This window comes from Diabrotica undecimpunctata, chromosome 4, assembly GCF_040954645.1.
Source record: "Diabrotica undecimpunctata isolate CICGRU chromosome 4, icDiaUnde3, whole genome shotgun sequence".
Classification (NCBI taxonomy): Eukaryota; Metazoa; Arthropoda; class Insecta; order Coleoptera; family Chrysomelidae; genus Diabrotica; species Diabrotica undecimpunctata.
In genome coordinates this window covers 15,243,512-15,261,441 of record NC_092806.1, presented here as the reverse complement: position 1 = coordinate 15,261,441, position 17,930 = coordinate 15,243,512, and the positions used below count along the sequence as shown (strand labels likewise).

General features: G+C 34.1%; 1 protein-coding gene across 7 annotated transcripts in view; it reads left to right on the top strand.

Moving 5' to 3' along the window:
• Nucleotides 1–17,930, top strand: part of LOC140439223 (band 3 anion transport protein-like) — a 453,371-nt gene that overhangs the window by 325,385 nt on the left and 110,056 nt on the right. For 6 of the 7 annotated variants that reach the window (XM_072529000.1, XM_072528998.1, XM_072529001.1 and 3 more), the window contains 3 exons: nucleotides 263–498; nucleotides 1,381–1,531; nucleotides 10,683–10,808. In XM_072529000.1, the coding sequence (XP_072385101.1) occupies nucleotides 263–498; nucleotides 1,381–1,531; nucleotides 10,683–10,808 (513 nt within the window). The remainder of the gene's footprint in view (nucleotides 1–262; nucleotides 499–1,380; nucleotides 1,532–10,682; nucleotides 10,809–17,930) is intronic. The other variant, XM_072529003.1, reaches the window with a different exon arrangement.

Sequence of the window (17,930 nt, the reverse complement as noted above, 5' to 3'; positions counted from 1 at the left end):
TGATTGTCTATGTTGTAACCCCCTTCAATATCGTTTATATTTAGATGTTTTTTCTAATTTAGATCTTAAACTATAAAAACTTTATTTGGTGTTCAGTGTAATAAATCACAGTAAAGTAGCAATTCCTTGTGCTTATAATTTATTATAATATTAATTTATGTCTAATTGCATTATGCATGGAAATAGTATCGGAGTTAAATAAACTATAATTAATATGGTATTCACGTTTCAAATTATTATTGACTAAGATAATTTCTTCTAGATATTCGTCGAGTTAGCCGAATATTCCCAAGGAGAATGCGCCGAAGAAAGAGAATGGAAGCAAACAGCTCGTTGGATCAAGTATGAAGAGGATGTAGAGGAAGGTGTTGACAGATGGGGAAAGCCCCATGTAGCCTCCCTAAGTTTTCACTCGTTGCTCAATTTAAGAAGGTGTTTAGAAGATGGTTTAGTTCGGTTGGATATGGAAGAAAGAGATTTACCGGGGATTGCGTACAGGTAATGTATTCAACTAGTATTCAGTTAACTTCTTCTTCTTTTGGTGCCTATTCCTTTCGAATATTGGCGATCATTCTGGCTATAATTATTTTATCAGCTGATACTTTAAATAGATTTGTTGTTGTTGTGGAGAACCATTTTCTCGGATTTTTTAACCATGATATTCATCTCCCAATTCCTCGCTTTCCGAATACTTTGCCTTGAAGGATTATTTTGCCGGATATAGTGCCGTTTCTCATTAGGTGTCCGAGATATTCTAACTTTCTCCTTTTAATCGTATACATCACTTCTCTTTCCTTCCCCATTCTTCGTAGTACAGTCTCGTTGGTTATCTTGTCCGTCGATGATATTCTTAGGATTCTTCTGTAGGTATAGCTACATCTCGAAGGCCTTAAGTTTTTTCTCCATAGCTTCAGTGGGTGTCCAGGATTCAACTCCGTAGTATAATATCGAAAAGATATAACATCGTAGAAGCCTTACTTTTATCTTCAGATTAAGGTTGTGGCTTTTAAAGAGTTTGGCCATGTTGTTGAATGCACTCCTAGCCTTCTTGTGAGTGATCCCTTTGTTCGTTTATTATTGTTCCAAGATAGGTAAACTGTTTTACTCGGTCCACTGGTGTATTCTTGATAAGCAGTTTAGTATAGTTGGATGAAATGTATTTAGGACATCTGCTCACAGCAAAACTAACCCGTCTGAAGTTTAGTCGTTGAGTGTGGAAATACGAGTCATTGGTCCAGTTGCTTTTTTACAAATTACAAAAAAGTATCCGTTACACATTAGTCTCTTACAAATAATTACAATAGAGGTCTCTGCTTGTTATTTATGTAGGTATTGGTAGTTATGTAATTGTATTAATATGTGTTTAAATCTAATTTATAGAATATCAGAAGATTTATACAAGGAAGATTTGATAAAAGAAGAGGATAAAGCCAGAATTATGAGAACCATTCTACTTCGTCACAGGCACGTCAACGAACATCAAAGTTCAGGATTCAGGTTCGCCAGGAAACACAGTTACACCTCATTACAAGTAAGTAATTTTTCTTCAGTCTCTAAGTATACTCTTTTCTTAAAATAACTACATTAATAAAATTATTTAGAACAACAAAAGACATGATATTGACTAGTCTGGTTTTCTTATGAGAACTAATTTAATGCCGAAAAAAACTTTTTCTTATCAATCAAAAACTATTGTTACGAGTATCACACAAACATTAAAGAAGCAGTTCGGCGAAAGGCTCTAAAAGAAGAAGAATAGCAGATAATAACTTATTTGTTTGCAACTCGCAACATACAAGCCTTTCATAAGCAAAATAATAAACATGATAATATCGATTGCTGTGGAACAGTATGTATTTTTATTAATTTCCAAAGATTCTGTATGGCTCATAGCTAAAAAATAATATAAAACCAAGGTTATACTGCATACTAGAAATGAAAATAATGGACCAGCCTTATGACATTAGAAAAGTACTGGTTAATTGGTAATTAACTAGCAGAATTCACAAAAAAAACTTTTTGCCGATGGCATATTTTTTTACCCATTTTTCACTCATTTATTACCACTCTAATAATTTTTCACCACCAAACCACCCTTAAGGGGAGTGAGTTTGCTGGATTACTGTTAAAACTAGTAGAATTCCAAAAAAAAATATTTATGATCTACCATAGTATTATTATTAGTTCGTTCGTTCTCCATTCTTCTAGTACAAAACAAATGGCAGAATAATGTAGAGCAAATGTACTGTAGTAAAACAATTTTCTTTAATCCCAGGATGACGGTTGTAATGTCATTACATATAGCAAGGGAGTGTTGATGAAAAGAATTTGAATTTACTAGTGTCTAATGATTATTGAAATATTAAAAAAGTAGATAATTACACTAACATGGATAGTTAGATTATAACGACAGTAAAAATTTCCTTTGGGTATTTACTAGACATTATTGATCATCGTAACAAATCACTCTATTTTTCTTTGTTTGAAGCGGAATTTCTCTAACGAATTAGCTAAAAATTTACTATATTTCGAGCATAGACAATATAATATTAAGCTCTGCTAAACTAATTACATAACACACCCTCTAAAAAGCTTTTGAAATATAAAAGATAGATACGTATATGTTCAGATAACCCCGAAGGTCCTTTTTATCCCATACAAAAAAACTGTCAACTAAATATTTTTACAAAAAAAAAGGTCAAGGATTGACTGAACCAATTTATCCATAACTCAAATAAACCGATATAGGCGTAGAAATTGAACCGGAAACGTGGAAAGTGAAAACGTGGGGGGAAAGGTTCAGAACTCATTATATTATATACTCGGATGACACATCGGTGTGGGATATGACACGAAGTTCAAGCAGCAGCTCGACGACAAAAAAAGTCCTTTAATTAAAGTACCTCGTGTAGAAGAAATCCAATCATCGAAAATCCCTTTGAAATACTCCCGTTTCTTATTTCTCAAATAATAAGCGAGCACGAAATTTATTTCTGAGTGAAAAACTTGAAACAAATTACATTATATATATATATATATATATATATATATATATATATATATATATATATATATATATATATATATATATATACGTGACCTTCAATGAATGTATTGTGAAATGGATAATCATTGTACTCACGCATAAAAAGCGATATATCAAATCTTTTTAAACTGCCGACCTATAAGCTTGTTATTACATCTATACAAACTTTTCAAGAGGATTATTATCAAGCGATTAAATTCCAAGCTAGATCGATACCAACTACGCGAGCAGGCAGCATATAGATCAGGATATATTACAGAATGATCATTACGTACAAATTCTAAAGATCCTTTTTTACAATTGAAAGAGAAGTACATTAAGGAGAACTGGTAAAACTAACACACCATGTTGCTGCAGTGCTTTTGCTCTAATATTTGTAGAATTGAAAGAGAATTACGTCAAGGGGAACTGGTAGAACCAACACACCATGTTCTGACAAAATCCACAGGACCTGTGTGAAATAGCTTCCACCGAACATTACCCTTAAGCTGGCGAAAATAGTCAACACTTAAACTCTGGTACTTTTCAAATCCTAAGAAGGTAGCCCATACTATCATGCTCCCAAAACAGGACAAAACTCTTGCCAACACTGAGTGCACTGGTACAATAGATGGAGAGTAATACCTAATTCAAAGAGAAGTCAGCTCATAATCTTCAGGCATCCGAAGCTTTACGACTACCACACAAAAAACTGTAAAAATCAACGTCACGATATATATAGACCAATTTCATTTTAGTGGTCAGATCAGGTATCTTTAAATAGTGTTCAGAAGAACCGTATACTGGGGACCTGATTTGCAAGCAATCCTAGAAGGAGTACGACCTATTGAGTGCTCTACAGGACAAATTCGGACAAACGCAAAGAAGATCGTTACTCTACACCGAGAAAACGTACCTACGTTTCGATCTTTACTTAGACCTCACACAAGCTGCTAACATTGGAAAGACAATTAATTATTGTAAATCAAACTACAGACAATATGTCAGTATATCATCTGAGGAACCTTCCAATTATACATAGAGACTTTTCTCTATGAGCAGAAACTACACCGTAAAAATTATTCATCGCGAAAATGTCAAAAATAAAAACCAATATGAAAAGAACTGTTTACTAGCAATATGTCTTGTGTAACCACCGAACACACGTACTTACACCACAACTAACGAAAAACGTACCCTGAAAAGCATAAGGTACCTAAACCAGGCAAAAGAAAGATAAAACAGCATTCACAGCAACGAAACACAATTCCGAGAATTAAAACAAAACTCAGTTATCAACACTCTGAAAAGTTGTAGACATAACTAAATTAAATCCATTTATGAACACGAAAGTGCTGAATCAAACTAAATAAAATCTAGTACATAACGGCATTAGATTAGTTCTTCGGTAAAAATGACCAGACCACAGATGATCATCATCCACAGGTTATGATCATCTGTGACCAGACAAAATAAGTAATATAAGATAGTAATATATTGTATATGTTATACTTATAATATAAATATACAGTGTTTAAAAGCCAAATGGAATAAATTCATTATTTAGGTTACTGTACATATTTATAAAAAATCCCGAAACACGTCAAATTTAAATTATAACTTGACATTCTTTAACGTGAGAATGCAACCCCTACCTTCAACCCCCTTAGAATGACAGGTACAACCCCTAATTTTTAAAATAGGAAGTATAGGCTTGTGATATATCGTTTGAAAGGTCTTTTCATTCTCCATTCAAAAATGTTGTCGCTTTCAAGTTTATTAAGATTAATTAAGACGTCTTGGCAACATCCTAAACTCAAATAAAACTGTCTTCTAACGTTATTTAACATAACAGGTGTGATCGACCTAATCGCAAGTTATTCGTTCGTTTAAGTCATTTAAATCAGAAGGTTTAGTTTTGTACACATGGCTCTTCACATATCCCCATAAAAAGAAATCTAATAATGTAAGATCAGGTGATCGCGCTGGCCATTCAATCGATCCTCGCCTCCCTATCCACCGATTGGGAAATATTGTATCGAGGTACTGCCGGACATTAAGTTGGTAATGTGGTGGTGCTCCATCCTGCTGAAACCATATCGTATTCGCTGGAACCTGAGGGTTTCCTGGATCAGGATATAAATTTGCCAACGTTGGAATGACATCATTTTGAAGTAGTGCCAAATAATTGTTGCCATTCAAGTTGCCCTCAATGAAAAAAGGCCAATGATATTTTTTCCTACAATCCCTGCCCAAACATTAACCTTTTGAGGGTATTGAGTGTGTTCTTCTCTCATCCAGTGAGGATTTTCCGTGGCCCAGTAGCGGCAATTTTGCCGATTAGCATGACCGTTAAGTGAAAAAGTACACTCATCAGAAAACATAACGTCTTCTAATTGGATAATATTGTTATCCAACATGTCCATCATTTCCTCACAAAAAAAAACGTTCTCCTATCAAAATCGTCTTCCATGAGCTCCTGAGTAGGTATCATCTTATAGGGATGCAATTTATTTTCTTTTAATATGTTTACTATCGATGTATGGCTAGCATTGAATGTAGTGGATGCCTGTCTACTCGATGTATGTGGATTTTCCTGAAACTCAAGCAACACATCTAATTTGAGTTCATCACTCAGTGCATTGGCAGCTGCTTTTTTTATCTGCCTTACATGACCAAACTCGCGAAACTGCTTCTCTATTTTACTTATTGTTCCTTGGGATGTAGGCGGTAAATTAGGAAATTTCTCATGAAATTTCCTAATTTATTAGGCGAGTTACTTCCTGTTGTGTTCGGGTGATCTCCGTAACCAATCATTTGTAAAACTGTTATTTTATGCATTTCCGTTAATCTAACCATTTTTCAGAATTGAATTGAACGAACTTTTTACTTAAATTAAAATACTGACAACTTAAATAAAACAATTTACTAATGCGTGTTAAAATAACGTTGCCACGGAAATTCTTTAAAGTTTTTTAATGGTTACCATCTAAAAACCACAATGCTATGGTTTTTGTTCACTTTCTCATTATCAAGACCTAAACGGGAAATAAGTTTTGAGTATATTTTAGCGAATTTCGGTAACCACATGATTTTAATTTATTTTATCTTAATTAATCTTAATAAACTTGAAAGCGACAACATTTTTGAATTGAAAATGAAAAGACCTCTCAAACGATATATCACAAGAATATACTTCCTATTTGAAAAATTGGGGGTTGTACCTGTCATTCTAAGGGGGTTGAAGGTAGGGGTTGTATTTTTACGTTAAAGAATGTCAAGTTATAATTTAAATTTGACGTGTTTCGGGATTTTTTATAAATATGTACAGTAACCTAAATAATGAATTTATTCCATTTGGCTTTTACACACTGTATATATAATATAATAAACTGAGCATGTTTTGAAGTGGATAATTGGAATTGCTAAGAATAAAACAAGATATGAGCAACAATATTTCAAAAATGTATTTTATAAATAAAAGCTGATATATCTTATAAAATTAAATTCAAAAAAAATAACATAATCATAAAGATAAAAATGGAATAAAAAGACAAAATGATCGTAGATTTCATTGATGAATATTCCATTCAATATCTTGTAGCTTTCCTTCTACTTCTTAAAACTGTCTGTACTCTGTTACAACCAATAATGGTATAAACCGTTCATACGTTGACCGTATGAACTAAACTTAACTCATAGAAGGTATGCTTATATATAAAAGTTATTATGTACCTACTAGAACATTCTGGAGTAGCCCATCTCTAATTCGTCTCATGGAAAGCGTATCGAAGACGTGCGCTATTGAAATTCCAACTCTTCGAGTTTTCTATATTTATCCTTATACGAATTGTGACACATACCATGCATCGGAGATGGGCTAATTCGTTACAATATAAAGCTTGCTACTCTTCTCTTCTCAGAGAATGTCCCTGGCCGGGGACCATGAAGATTATGCTGTCGTTGGCGACGATCCCAGATTTTTTCGATCGGACTAATGTCTGGCAAACGAGAAAGTCATTCCATACGAGTAACACTGAGCTCTTCTAAATCTAAATTTAGAATTCCTCGTAAGGTTAAGCTTCAAAAATAAAATTTCGACCAAATGATTCGACAATCGAGTAAATGACTAATGAGACACGTCTGTGACTATTCATTGTCAGCATAAGGTTAAGCTTCAAAAATAAAAGTTCGACCAAATGATTCGACAATCGAGTAAATGACTAATGAGACACGTCTGTGACTATTCATTGTCAGCATAAGACTCCAAAGAAGTGGCAGCCCAGACATAGCAACAGAGTCATATTTTTGTAAATGTTTCTCCCTTCACTTTCCCTTCAAGTCAGAATAAGGACATTTGAATGATAGAATGCAAATTTAGAGTCGTGCGTGAACAAACAGTTACGCCATTGTGTTGCAGTTCAATACTTTGAATGTTCCAATCGCTACAGCTAACACGATTAGACTTGTTAAGTAAGAATATCATCACTAACCATAATCAAGTCCACTTTCGTTAAATCTTAGTGAATAATAGACAAACTTACTTGTGAATGCCAGTATGTGTTCCAAACTAGAAGCCCATAATGTTCGATTTCTTTTAGTTGTCGTATCAATCAATGTGTCCTATCTTCTAATAGTAGCTGATTTTGACCACATCCGTGCCGTAGCATACTACCTATACCAAATTCCTGGAAATTATCCCAAGCACGATTAATCGCACGCCCAAAAACGTGGAATATTTTGACCACTTATTGTGGAGTGCGAGCGGGTGGTTTCCACCACCAACCACCACCACCACCAACGATTCTTGATGTTAAAGATGCAGTTAAATAACTAACCAGAAACAAATCACCAGGAATAGATAATCTTCCAGCTGAACTGTATAAAAAAAGGTGGTACAAGGTGGCAGAATTTGCACGGCCAACAGATGCTATTTTGGGCTTAATCTTCTCCTGTAATCCACAATCGACAGTATCGAGAAATGCAAAAATAAAACTCTATAAAACAATAATACGCCCAGTCCTAACATATGGTTCAGAGACCTGGACTCTGAACCATAGGTTCACCATCTGAAGGTGAATCTATGGAGCAGTGAATGACACTGGAGTGTGGAGAAGACGATACAACGTCGAACTTTATAGAATATACCAGGAACCTGATATCGTAAAACATATTAAGATAGGACGTCTGAGGTGGATAGGGCATGTAATGCGGATGGAACAAATTGACCCAGCTAGAAAAACGCTCCTTGATAGACCCATTGGTCAGAGAAGTAGAGGAAGGCCCATAACAAGGTTCATTGATAACATCGATGAAGACATGAGAAATATGGGAATACGTGCTTGGCGTAGAAAGGCGATGGATAGGGACGACTGGAGAAAAATTCTTGGGGAGGCTAGGACCCACGCAAGGTTGTAAAGCCAGACTGATGACGATTGTGGAGTGCAAGTACCATGTGGCAAAATGCAACCGCATGCATCCTAATATTTTCGGTGACAAATTATTTTTATAAAAATATCGTAACTGCAGAAAATTTAAATTTTGTCAACACACTACAAAAAAGAAACAAGAACAAATAATGTAAACAAAATATATACAGGGATAATTAAAATATTACCTTCAAAAAACGCTCAGTGTAATTTTAAATTCACTATGCCTGAAAGGCATGGTACGTAATGTGATTTAAAAAAAAATATATGAGTACTTGAAAAACGGTAAGTTTTAACTATTATCGAGCAGTTGTAACCCGGTTATAAAACCAACAGACTATATTATTAAAACTTTAAAATAGGTAAAAGCATGGTAGTTTTGACTAAGAAACAGCTTAAATTCTGAATTAAAATCTATTTTTAAAAAAATATTTAGGTAATAATCGTCCTGTGTGCAAATAAAATCAAGTGAATTTTTATATGTTTACATGTTTATGAATAACTTAGCTGCAATATTGCGAACTGCTGATGTTACTGTGCATTCAAAGATGTGTTGCTAGCTATCTATATACAAATACAGCGTGAATCGTAAGTGCTACTGTCTCTATACTGTAACGATAATATATTAAGTAGAAACCATCAAACGCTTCGGTTTCTATTTCTATTAAGGTACTTTTTTTATAAAAACACGTTTCCTTCTCTTATTCCTGTAAACACATTGTAGCTAAAATGGGATATTTTTAATTACAACTGAGGTTGATTAATAGCCCATATCAACGGCAATGCCATTCCCTATTATAGTTCATTTCAGATGTCCGTGCAGTAAAGGAATGTGCAATTTTCGTTTGAAAACCAGTATTTAATAGACTATAGCTATAGCTTCCCAGAGAGTGCTTGTATGGCTGTGCAATTCTGTCTCCAACATAATTTTTAATAGTTCCTGGATGAATTAGCGCTTTGTAAGTTTTGTGCCCGATTTTTAATGATGCAAACAGTCGAAAGTCGTTGTTCGCTGATTGCGTAGCAATGAGAAGAACAAATTGGGACGACTCCTCATTTCTCCAGTCTGTTATTCATTTCCCTGGCAGCTTCTACAGCGGCTTTCTACTATAAACTTCATGTTTGCCGCAACGCTAACAGAATTTCCATAATGTTCGTGGTTGTGACTTACAACTAAATCATCTTACAACTAAAGCACGTTCCTTGGCGTCATATTCTCGTGGAGTTGTATGTTCCTGGTGTCTTTAAAGAGATTTTAATTTTCTTAGGTCTTTTCGTCTTCTATGGCTTCATACTCGTAGGCTAAATCTTGCAATTCCGTTAAATCTTCAAAATTTCTGCAGCAAATATAAAGCTTATATTCCAGGAGCATATTTCTATATATATTCGTTCCGGTTCTTGATTTCTATCCAATAATCTTTCTGTCTAATTGTCCAGAAGAGCAATGGATATAAAAAAACCAGAGATTGTGGAAAAAAATAACTGAGAAAATTAAATAAATAAAATGAGGACTGGTCTATCTCATAACATAGATCTAAAGAGCCTAAGCGACGTAACTATGTAAGTGTAATCTATATGCCTAAAATCTACGACTTCACTCCATTATGCGTTTAGTCCACCTAGTGTCATTTATTACAACCACGTGCCCGTCCCACTTCCACTTCATATCTGCTATCCTTTCCACGGCATTTTTAATCCGTGTTCTGGCTCTTACAATGATATTTAGAACTCTATTTCTTAGCGTTAATTCCAACATCGATCACTTATGTCTCTTAAAGTTTCTGCACCATAAGTCAACAATGGGAGTGCGTACTTCTTAATCTGCCGAAAGTCTCCCATGCTAATTTCATTCGTCTTTTATTTTCGCAGATTTAGTTATCTCGATCTATTCTAAGTTTATGGATTAAATATTTGTAAGATATTACATATTCGATTCCTGCGTCGTTTACACATATATTTCTGTCAGGGGTTAATTTTGTCATGTATGTATCAATGGAGAATATTTTAAACATTTGAGCTATCCCCTAGTACAGAAAATCGTTAAAAATCGTGGAGAATAAGATACTTTATAATAAAAATTTACTCAAGCAGAAGCAAAACCTAAATTTTCCAGTTTCCGAATATATTATCGTTACCTAAAAAAAATAGTAGGAGGGGGCAGGTTAACACTTAAGACTCACAAGGTATATACCTATGTTACTGAATGTACTAACTTTGAATTATTTTAGTCTCTATGGCTGGAAGATGGCGTCAATTATGACGCTGCTTCGATGATGTCCCGTTGCTCCATTTGCTCGCAACAGGGGCACATTCGACATCCGCCACCGCTTCATAGAGGCTCTTCGTTTCCACACGTAATGTCACGTGACTTTACCTTACTTTTCTTGTTTTATTTTGCTTTATGTTCTAATTTAACACTAATCATTCATTCTTATATACTGGGTGTACCATCAAACGGGTTTTTAATTGAGCCAGCATATAATTTAATAAACACCGCCAATCTCTTGGCCAATTTAGCAACCCGAAAACAAAATATTTGATTTTTTTTACTTATTGTATTTTAAGTGTTTGTAATTGTTGTTTGTATAAATAATTACTAACTGCCGTTTTTATTGCTGTGCATTTATTTAAAACAATATTAATTTTTTTTAATTAGCACAATGAGTTGATTTTATATTTTGTGTTATCTTGTCCAATAAACACCCCGTATATCTCATAACTTTTGTAGTTTATAGATATTTAGATTTCATCGTGATAGTAAAAGTCTTTTGAGAATTAAATCCTCTATATCTGGGGATATCTAACTACGAAAAATATTGTATTGTTATTCACGTCCATATCCATATATGGTGCCCTTAATATTAAGTAATCTATTCGACTATTTATGTTTCTACATAAAACACTTTTTGAAATCATGGACGCTTTATAGTCCCTCGAATATTGACTGTCGTGTCTCTCCTTGTCGTCATCCCTTTAGTTATTTTGTTTTGTATTCGGATTGTAATTTTCGCTTTTAGTGATTCTTTCGCCAATATTATTAGTTGTGTGAGGTATTTTAAATTGTTTCATGGCTTAGATTAGAAATTCTCTCGATTTCTATGATCGAAAGCACTTTCAAACTCCATGAAGAAATGGTGTGTGTCGATGGTGTATGTAGGATTTTGGTTGGATTATATCTTAATCTTTCATAAATTTAGCAGCGTGATTACTGGTAGTTTTCACATTACAAAGGGTCTCCTTTTTCCTGTATAATAATATAGCTACCATCAGAAAGTTGAGAGCAAATGTGTAATAATAAAACTCCAACTAACATTGGGAGCCAATTGTTTAAAGCTTCATCTAGCTCAGTCTCTCAGATATAAGTTCGTTTTATCTTAAATGCAAATCTGAAAAATGAGTTTAGTTGTCCGGGATAAAACAGGATATTAACTAATCATATTTATTATACAGAAATGGCATGAAATTTTAATGTTAATAATAAAAAACAAATCAAATCCTGCCTAGCGCCGTACAAAAATTTCAAAATAATACTTATGGCCTTGTTGTTGCATGCACTGTTGGTTTTGTGCAGTTGGATCACTTATTGAACGTAGTAGTATGTAATTTCATGCAGCTGTTAAGTTCTTCATAGTAGTTTCCATTCATTCCAGCAGTTTTTATTCCCTATGGTCGACCATGTGCTTTGGAAAAACTCACTCAAAAAAGTGGATACAAATTAATTAAAAGGCCAAAAAAAACTAAACTAAGAAACCTTGAGTTAGCACAACAGTATAATTTGTAAACATTTTCTTGCCATGTTTTTATAGAAGATTAACAAATATATAGAAAAAATATAGCGAATGGCAAGGATTACGTAAACATAGTTATTAATAAAGTAAATTAGTTAAAGTAAATAAATATCTTAGCTGCATGTACGTATTTAAAAGTTGAAAAGACACGTGACTTGAACAGTGAGGCTATGTCAAAAAAAATAAATGGATATATAAGAAATTACCAAAAAAGTGACTGGATATTGGTGAAATATTAAATATAAGGAAATTATCAACTTATCCCAACTAAGATTTAAATACTGTAAATGAATTTATGTACAGAAATTCCACTTTAAATAGATAAAATATGCGGAAAGAAAAAACATTACCACCTTCATCATTTAGAAGTGAAGACAGAATGGAGTTGCCAACTGACAAATATATTTTGTAGCGGAGTAGGGCACACACATCATAGACATTTTATATATGCCTATGGCGTAGAATAGACTAAGATAGAATATGGGAAATATACAAAGAGTTAAGTTTAAATAACAAATGAATCAAATCGACAAAAATTGGAATAAAGTAATTATGTGAAGAAAAATAACAAAAATGTTACGTTTATACCATTACAATGTAATGGTACAATTATGCTAGGGTTTCATTCATCAAGTAACTGCGTGTTAACCCATATATTTGTTGTTAATTCTATATTGGATTTAGTAATAAGTATCCTCCTTCCTTAACCAGCTCAGTTGCTATTTACTGCTCCTCTAATCTTCTTCTTCTTATGGTGCCGTGCACCTATAGTGCGTTGGCGAATTATCTTAAGGTCAGACGTCTGTCTTTTGCGGCATGCAAAAGTTCGCCAGTGTTAGTTACGCCTGTCCAGTTCTTTATATTTCGCAGCCACGACATTTGTTTGCGACCTACTCCTCTCTTGCCCTCAATCTTTCCTTGGATAATTAGTTGAGGGATTGCGTATTTTTCCCCTCTCAGGATGTGGCCCAGGTATCCAATCTTTCGTGCCTTGATCAAGCTGAGCAATTCTCTCTCAGTATTTGCTTTTCTTAGGACTTCCTCGTTTCTCACCCTATCTGTCCATGGTATGCGGAACATTCTTCGCAAGGTCCACATTTCGAAGGCTTCCAACTTGTTAATGGAAGATATTTTCAACGTCCATGTCTCCATGCCGTATAACAATATGGACCATACATAGCACTTAACCATTCTGTAACGGAGATTGAAGGAAAGATTGCGGTTACAAAGTAGCGGTTTAAATTTAAGAAAAGCTTGTCTTGCTTGTTCGGTACGGCATTTTATTTCTTGTTGAGGATGCCATTGGTCATTCACCATCATTCCCAAGTATTTGAATGTCTTCACTTGCTCGATTGGAGCATTATCTACGTGCAGTTGTACTCTGAAAAATGCGCCCTTTCTTATTGTCATGCATTTTGTTTTTCCAGCATTTATCTTCAGGCCATATGTTTTTCCTGTGGTGTTTATTTTATTTAGTATCAACTGCATATCATGTTCGTTATCTGTGATTATTGCGGTGTCGTCAGCGTAACGAATGTTATTTATCGAGTACCCGTTGACCTTTATACCACAATCAGTGCCTTCAAGTGCCTCTGCAAAAACATTCTCCACATAGAGGTTGAACAGCATAGGAGACAAAATACACCCCTGTCGCACCCCTCGTAAAATTTCGAATTCCTCTGTGTTTGTTGATTTGTTCAGCCTCACACGTGCCTTTTGATTCCAATAGAGATTCTGGATAACTCTTATATCTTTCTCATCAATATCAGCTCCTCTAATATCAGCTACTATTAAGAGTTTTTTCTTTGGTATCTGCTTGATCCATTACTTTCAGTTTCTTTTAAGTTTTTCCTTAAAATGCTCAGTATTTCATGCTGTTTTTCAACCAAGAACCTTGTCCTGTCGCTATATACATCTTATTATTTAGACCGTGATTGTACACTGATATATGCCTGTTTCATTTGCTTCCATTGATGTGTACTCTTAGCAATTTCATTGCTTGCCCACGATATGTTTGATATTATCCGTCCACCTCTTCTGTGGTTTACCCACTTCTCACTTGTTTGTTATTCTCTGCCTCCATTTTTCAGGGTTACAGGGTTGTACTGAGCTATTTTAAAGTTTTATTTGTAAAGGCCATAATCACAAGTTCATACGCCATATATGATAATCTCGTAGCTTGCCCTTTTGGTAGAGGATCTCTTGGTGATCAACGATCAATTGCCATCTTGTAAACGCAGCACTTTATCAACTCAAGTCTGTTAATTTTTAAATTCGTCTCAGCGACTGAATTTTTTGTTGAATATAGACGAGATTATTTTCATTAAATTGAGGCCACGTTGAATTTGGTCTTCCGTCCTCATAATTTTATATTTTGCCGAAATTCGGTCGGAAAGCCGGAACATTATAAATTGTTTTTATATTAACTTAGGAACCCTTATATAGTATAAGCTTCAAACCTTTAATAAAATGATTATGAAAAGGGGCACACCCTTAGTAAATAAACTAATATTTACTATCCCAACTTACGATATTAACACTTAGTAACTGTAAAGACTTTTACTATCTTACTCTTAGTAATTTAGCTCATGTGCATTTTCATCAGATTCGCTACCAAGAATGTTATTCCTCTGTTAATCAAGCTACCCATGTTTTTCGTTTTCTTTGCATAATTCACATTATCAAAAGTAAACAGTACCGAAAGTTTGCCTAATATAAAGTTCGTTCTTGTCTCGTAATAATGTAAAAATCTATTTCACTGTTGCCCAATTATCAATTTTCGAAAAGTATTAACTGACGGTAAACAGTTGCATTACACAGCAGAGAAGTAATCAAAAAAGAAAGAAAGTCAGTGACGAGAAGTGATTTGGAAACACTATATACCTCCATAGTGTATTTTAAAAATAATGTAGAGTAAATTCTCAGAACGCTAATCCCTGAGACTTAAAATATATTGGTGTGTATAATTTACAAACGCTATATATATTTCATAAGTGTGGATGAATGTTTTTGTTATATTTGTATTTATGTTGTTTATAGTTATAGTTATTTTTCTTCATGTTCTGTCTCAAATTAATTGTCGTCCGCTGCAAGAGAAATTACTGTAGACTCTATTCTGCTGTCAATAATATGATCAATAATATAATACGATTAAGTTCCCACATGTTGCAGTTTGTTCCTATGCTCCAGTACAATTGTCAATTATCAGAAGATAATTTGACCAATAGGAATAAAACCACGTGATTACAATTTAGACATCTTAAGTCCTGTGGACATGCCAATTATACTGCACATGTTGCTACAGTTATCTGAGTTACAGCCCTCTCAAAATCTTGGATGTAAGAGCACTAACATCAGCAGAAATTGGAAGCGATCATAAATTGGTATTGTGCAAAATCCGAATGAAAACACATATATGTGATAACAAAACACCAGAATACCAGAAATTAGAGGATGACTCCACAAGATACCTATTGCAAAAAGAAATAACCGAAAAAAGCAGAAGCTGGGCAAAAATTAAGTCTAATATCTTAGCTTATACCAAGGAAGTTCTTGGCGAAAGAAATATAAATAAAAATAAATCGTTCCCAAGGCGAAGAACTCCATGGTTTTCTACAGAAGTGAAGGAAAAATGTAAAGAAAAAAAAAAGCTTACCTGAAATACATGTCAACCAGAACACAAGAGGCATACGATAATTACAAGACAATTAGAAACGAAACACATGCACTTGTAAGAAAAATCAAAAATGATCACTGGGAATGCTTTTCGAAAGAAATGGAACATGGTTTTTACGGTCTGCAAAAGGAAATACGGCGCTTTATAAGAGGTCAAAGAACGGAGGTAAAGGAACTAATCGAACCAAAACACATAGAAAAGGATACGTGGATTGACTACCTAAAAAAGTATGCAGAGGAAGAACAAACGACGCTCGAACCGGTAACACCAGAAATTACCACAAATGTAGAACTTAATGTAAATGTACAGTAAGTTTGGAAAATACTTGAAAACCTGAAGAACAGAAAAACAGCAGGTAAAGACGGGATACCAAACGAATTACTGAAATATTGTGGAGCAGCAATGAGAGAACAATTAACATTAATTATTAAAACACAAAAAATACCGGAAGAATGGACAATGAGCGAACTAACTCTACTATTCAAAAAAGGAGATAAAAACAGACATAAAACTACAGAGGTATAAACTTGTTAAATACTACGTTAAAACTTACAACTAAAGTTTTACAATTTATATTTAAATGGGAATAAGCCACAATTAAAGGTTAAAATACGTTTAAAGTTTAAAGTTTTACAAGTTCTAATAAATCAGAGGATAAGTTTAGCAGATGAACAACAGGGTTTAAGTATTGGAATATGTACAGATGCAATATTCATTATAAATCTGACCGCAAATTACTGAGAAATCACTAAAGTATAATAGACCAGCATTTCTGTGTCTGATTGACCTAAAAAAAGCGTTTGGCAGAGATGACTTATAATGTAATCCTGAAGTTTCGAAAACTATCGAAAACATCTACCAAAACAACAAAATGGAAGTCAGAATAGATGGACAACTTACAAACCCTATAGAAATGGGTAGCGGACAAGACAAGACAAGGAGATTCAGTGAGCCCCATGCTCTTCAATTTGATCATGGACGAAATCATCAAAAGGGTTAACAAAGGAAGAAGATGCAGAATGGGAAACAAAGAAATATAAATACTCTGTTACGCAGACGACGTAATATTGATAGTCCAAGATAAAGATAGTCTGCAAAGACTGGTCCATAAATTTAGCAAAAGAGCAAAAGAATTTAATATGACAATCTCATTTTAGAAAACTAGAACAATAGTAGTCAGCAAAGAACCAACCAGATGTAAAATAGGAATTGATGGCATCAGTTTTGAACAAGTAATGGAAATAAAATAACTGGGAATTACATTGTCTAGCTATGGAGACCTGGACAAAGAAGTGAGAGATCAAGTTCAAAAAGCAAATAGACTGACAGGCTGCATAATAGCACTATATGGTAAAACAGACACATTAACACCGAGAAGAAGTGAAGAATTTATAAAGCCAGTCTAAGACCAATAATGACATATGCCTCAGAAAGAAGACCCGACACAGCCACAACGCAAAGGCTACTGGAAACGACAGAGATAAAAGTACTGAGAAGAATTACAGGAAATACGCTGAGAGATCAAAAGAGAAGGGAAGACATTAGAAGAAAATGTAACGTACAGTGTATAAATGAATAGACACAAAATAGAAAAAAAGAATGGAATAACCACATAAGCAGAATGGAGGAGACCAGTGTTGTCAAAATATCAAGAGATAAGTCACCAATCGGCAGAAGTATCAGACGACTGCCAAAAGATGGAGTAACAACCTTCCATAGAGGTATTAATCCGCCAATGAACAAGCACAATTGCTTATAAAGAGGAAGAAAAAGAAGAAGATGTTGCTATAGTCGAGTCATTCTTTCTGGTTCTGTGAAGAGGTGGAACATATGTCGCAATGACATATAAAAAATTTTCAGAAGCAGACTTCTGTTGTTAAAGAGTCATAATGACTGTGTAATATAATAATGAATTTGTATATATCTGTACTCTTTCACTTATTCGTATCCATACTTCACAGATTAAAACTAACGATGGCAATTAATAGTAAAAATTAAACATAATGCGTTAC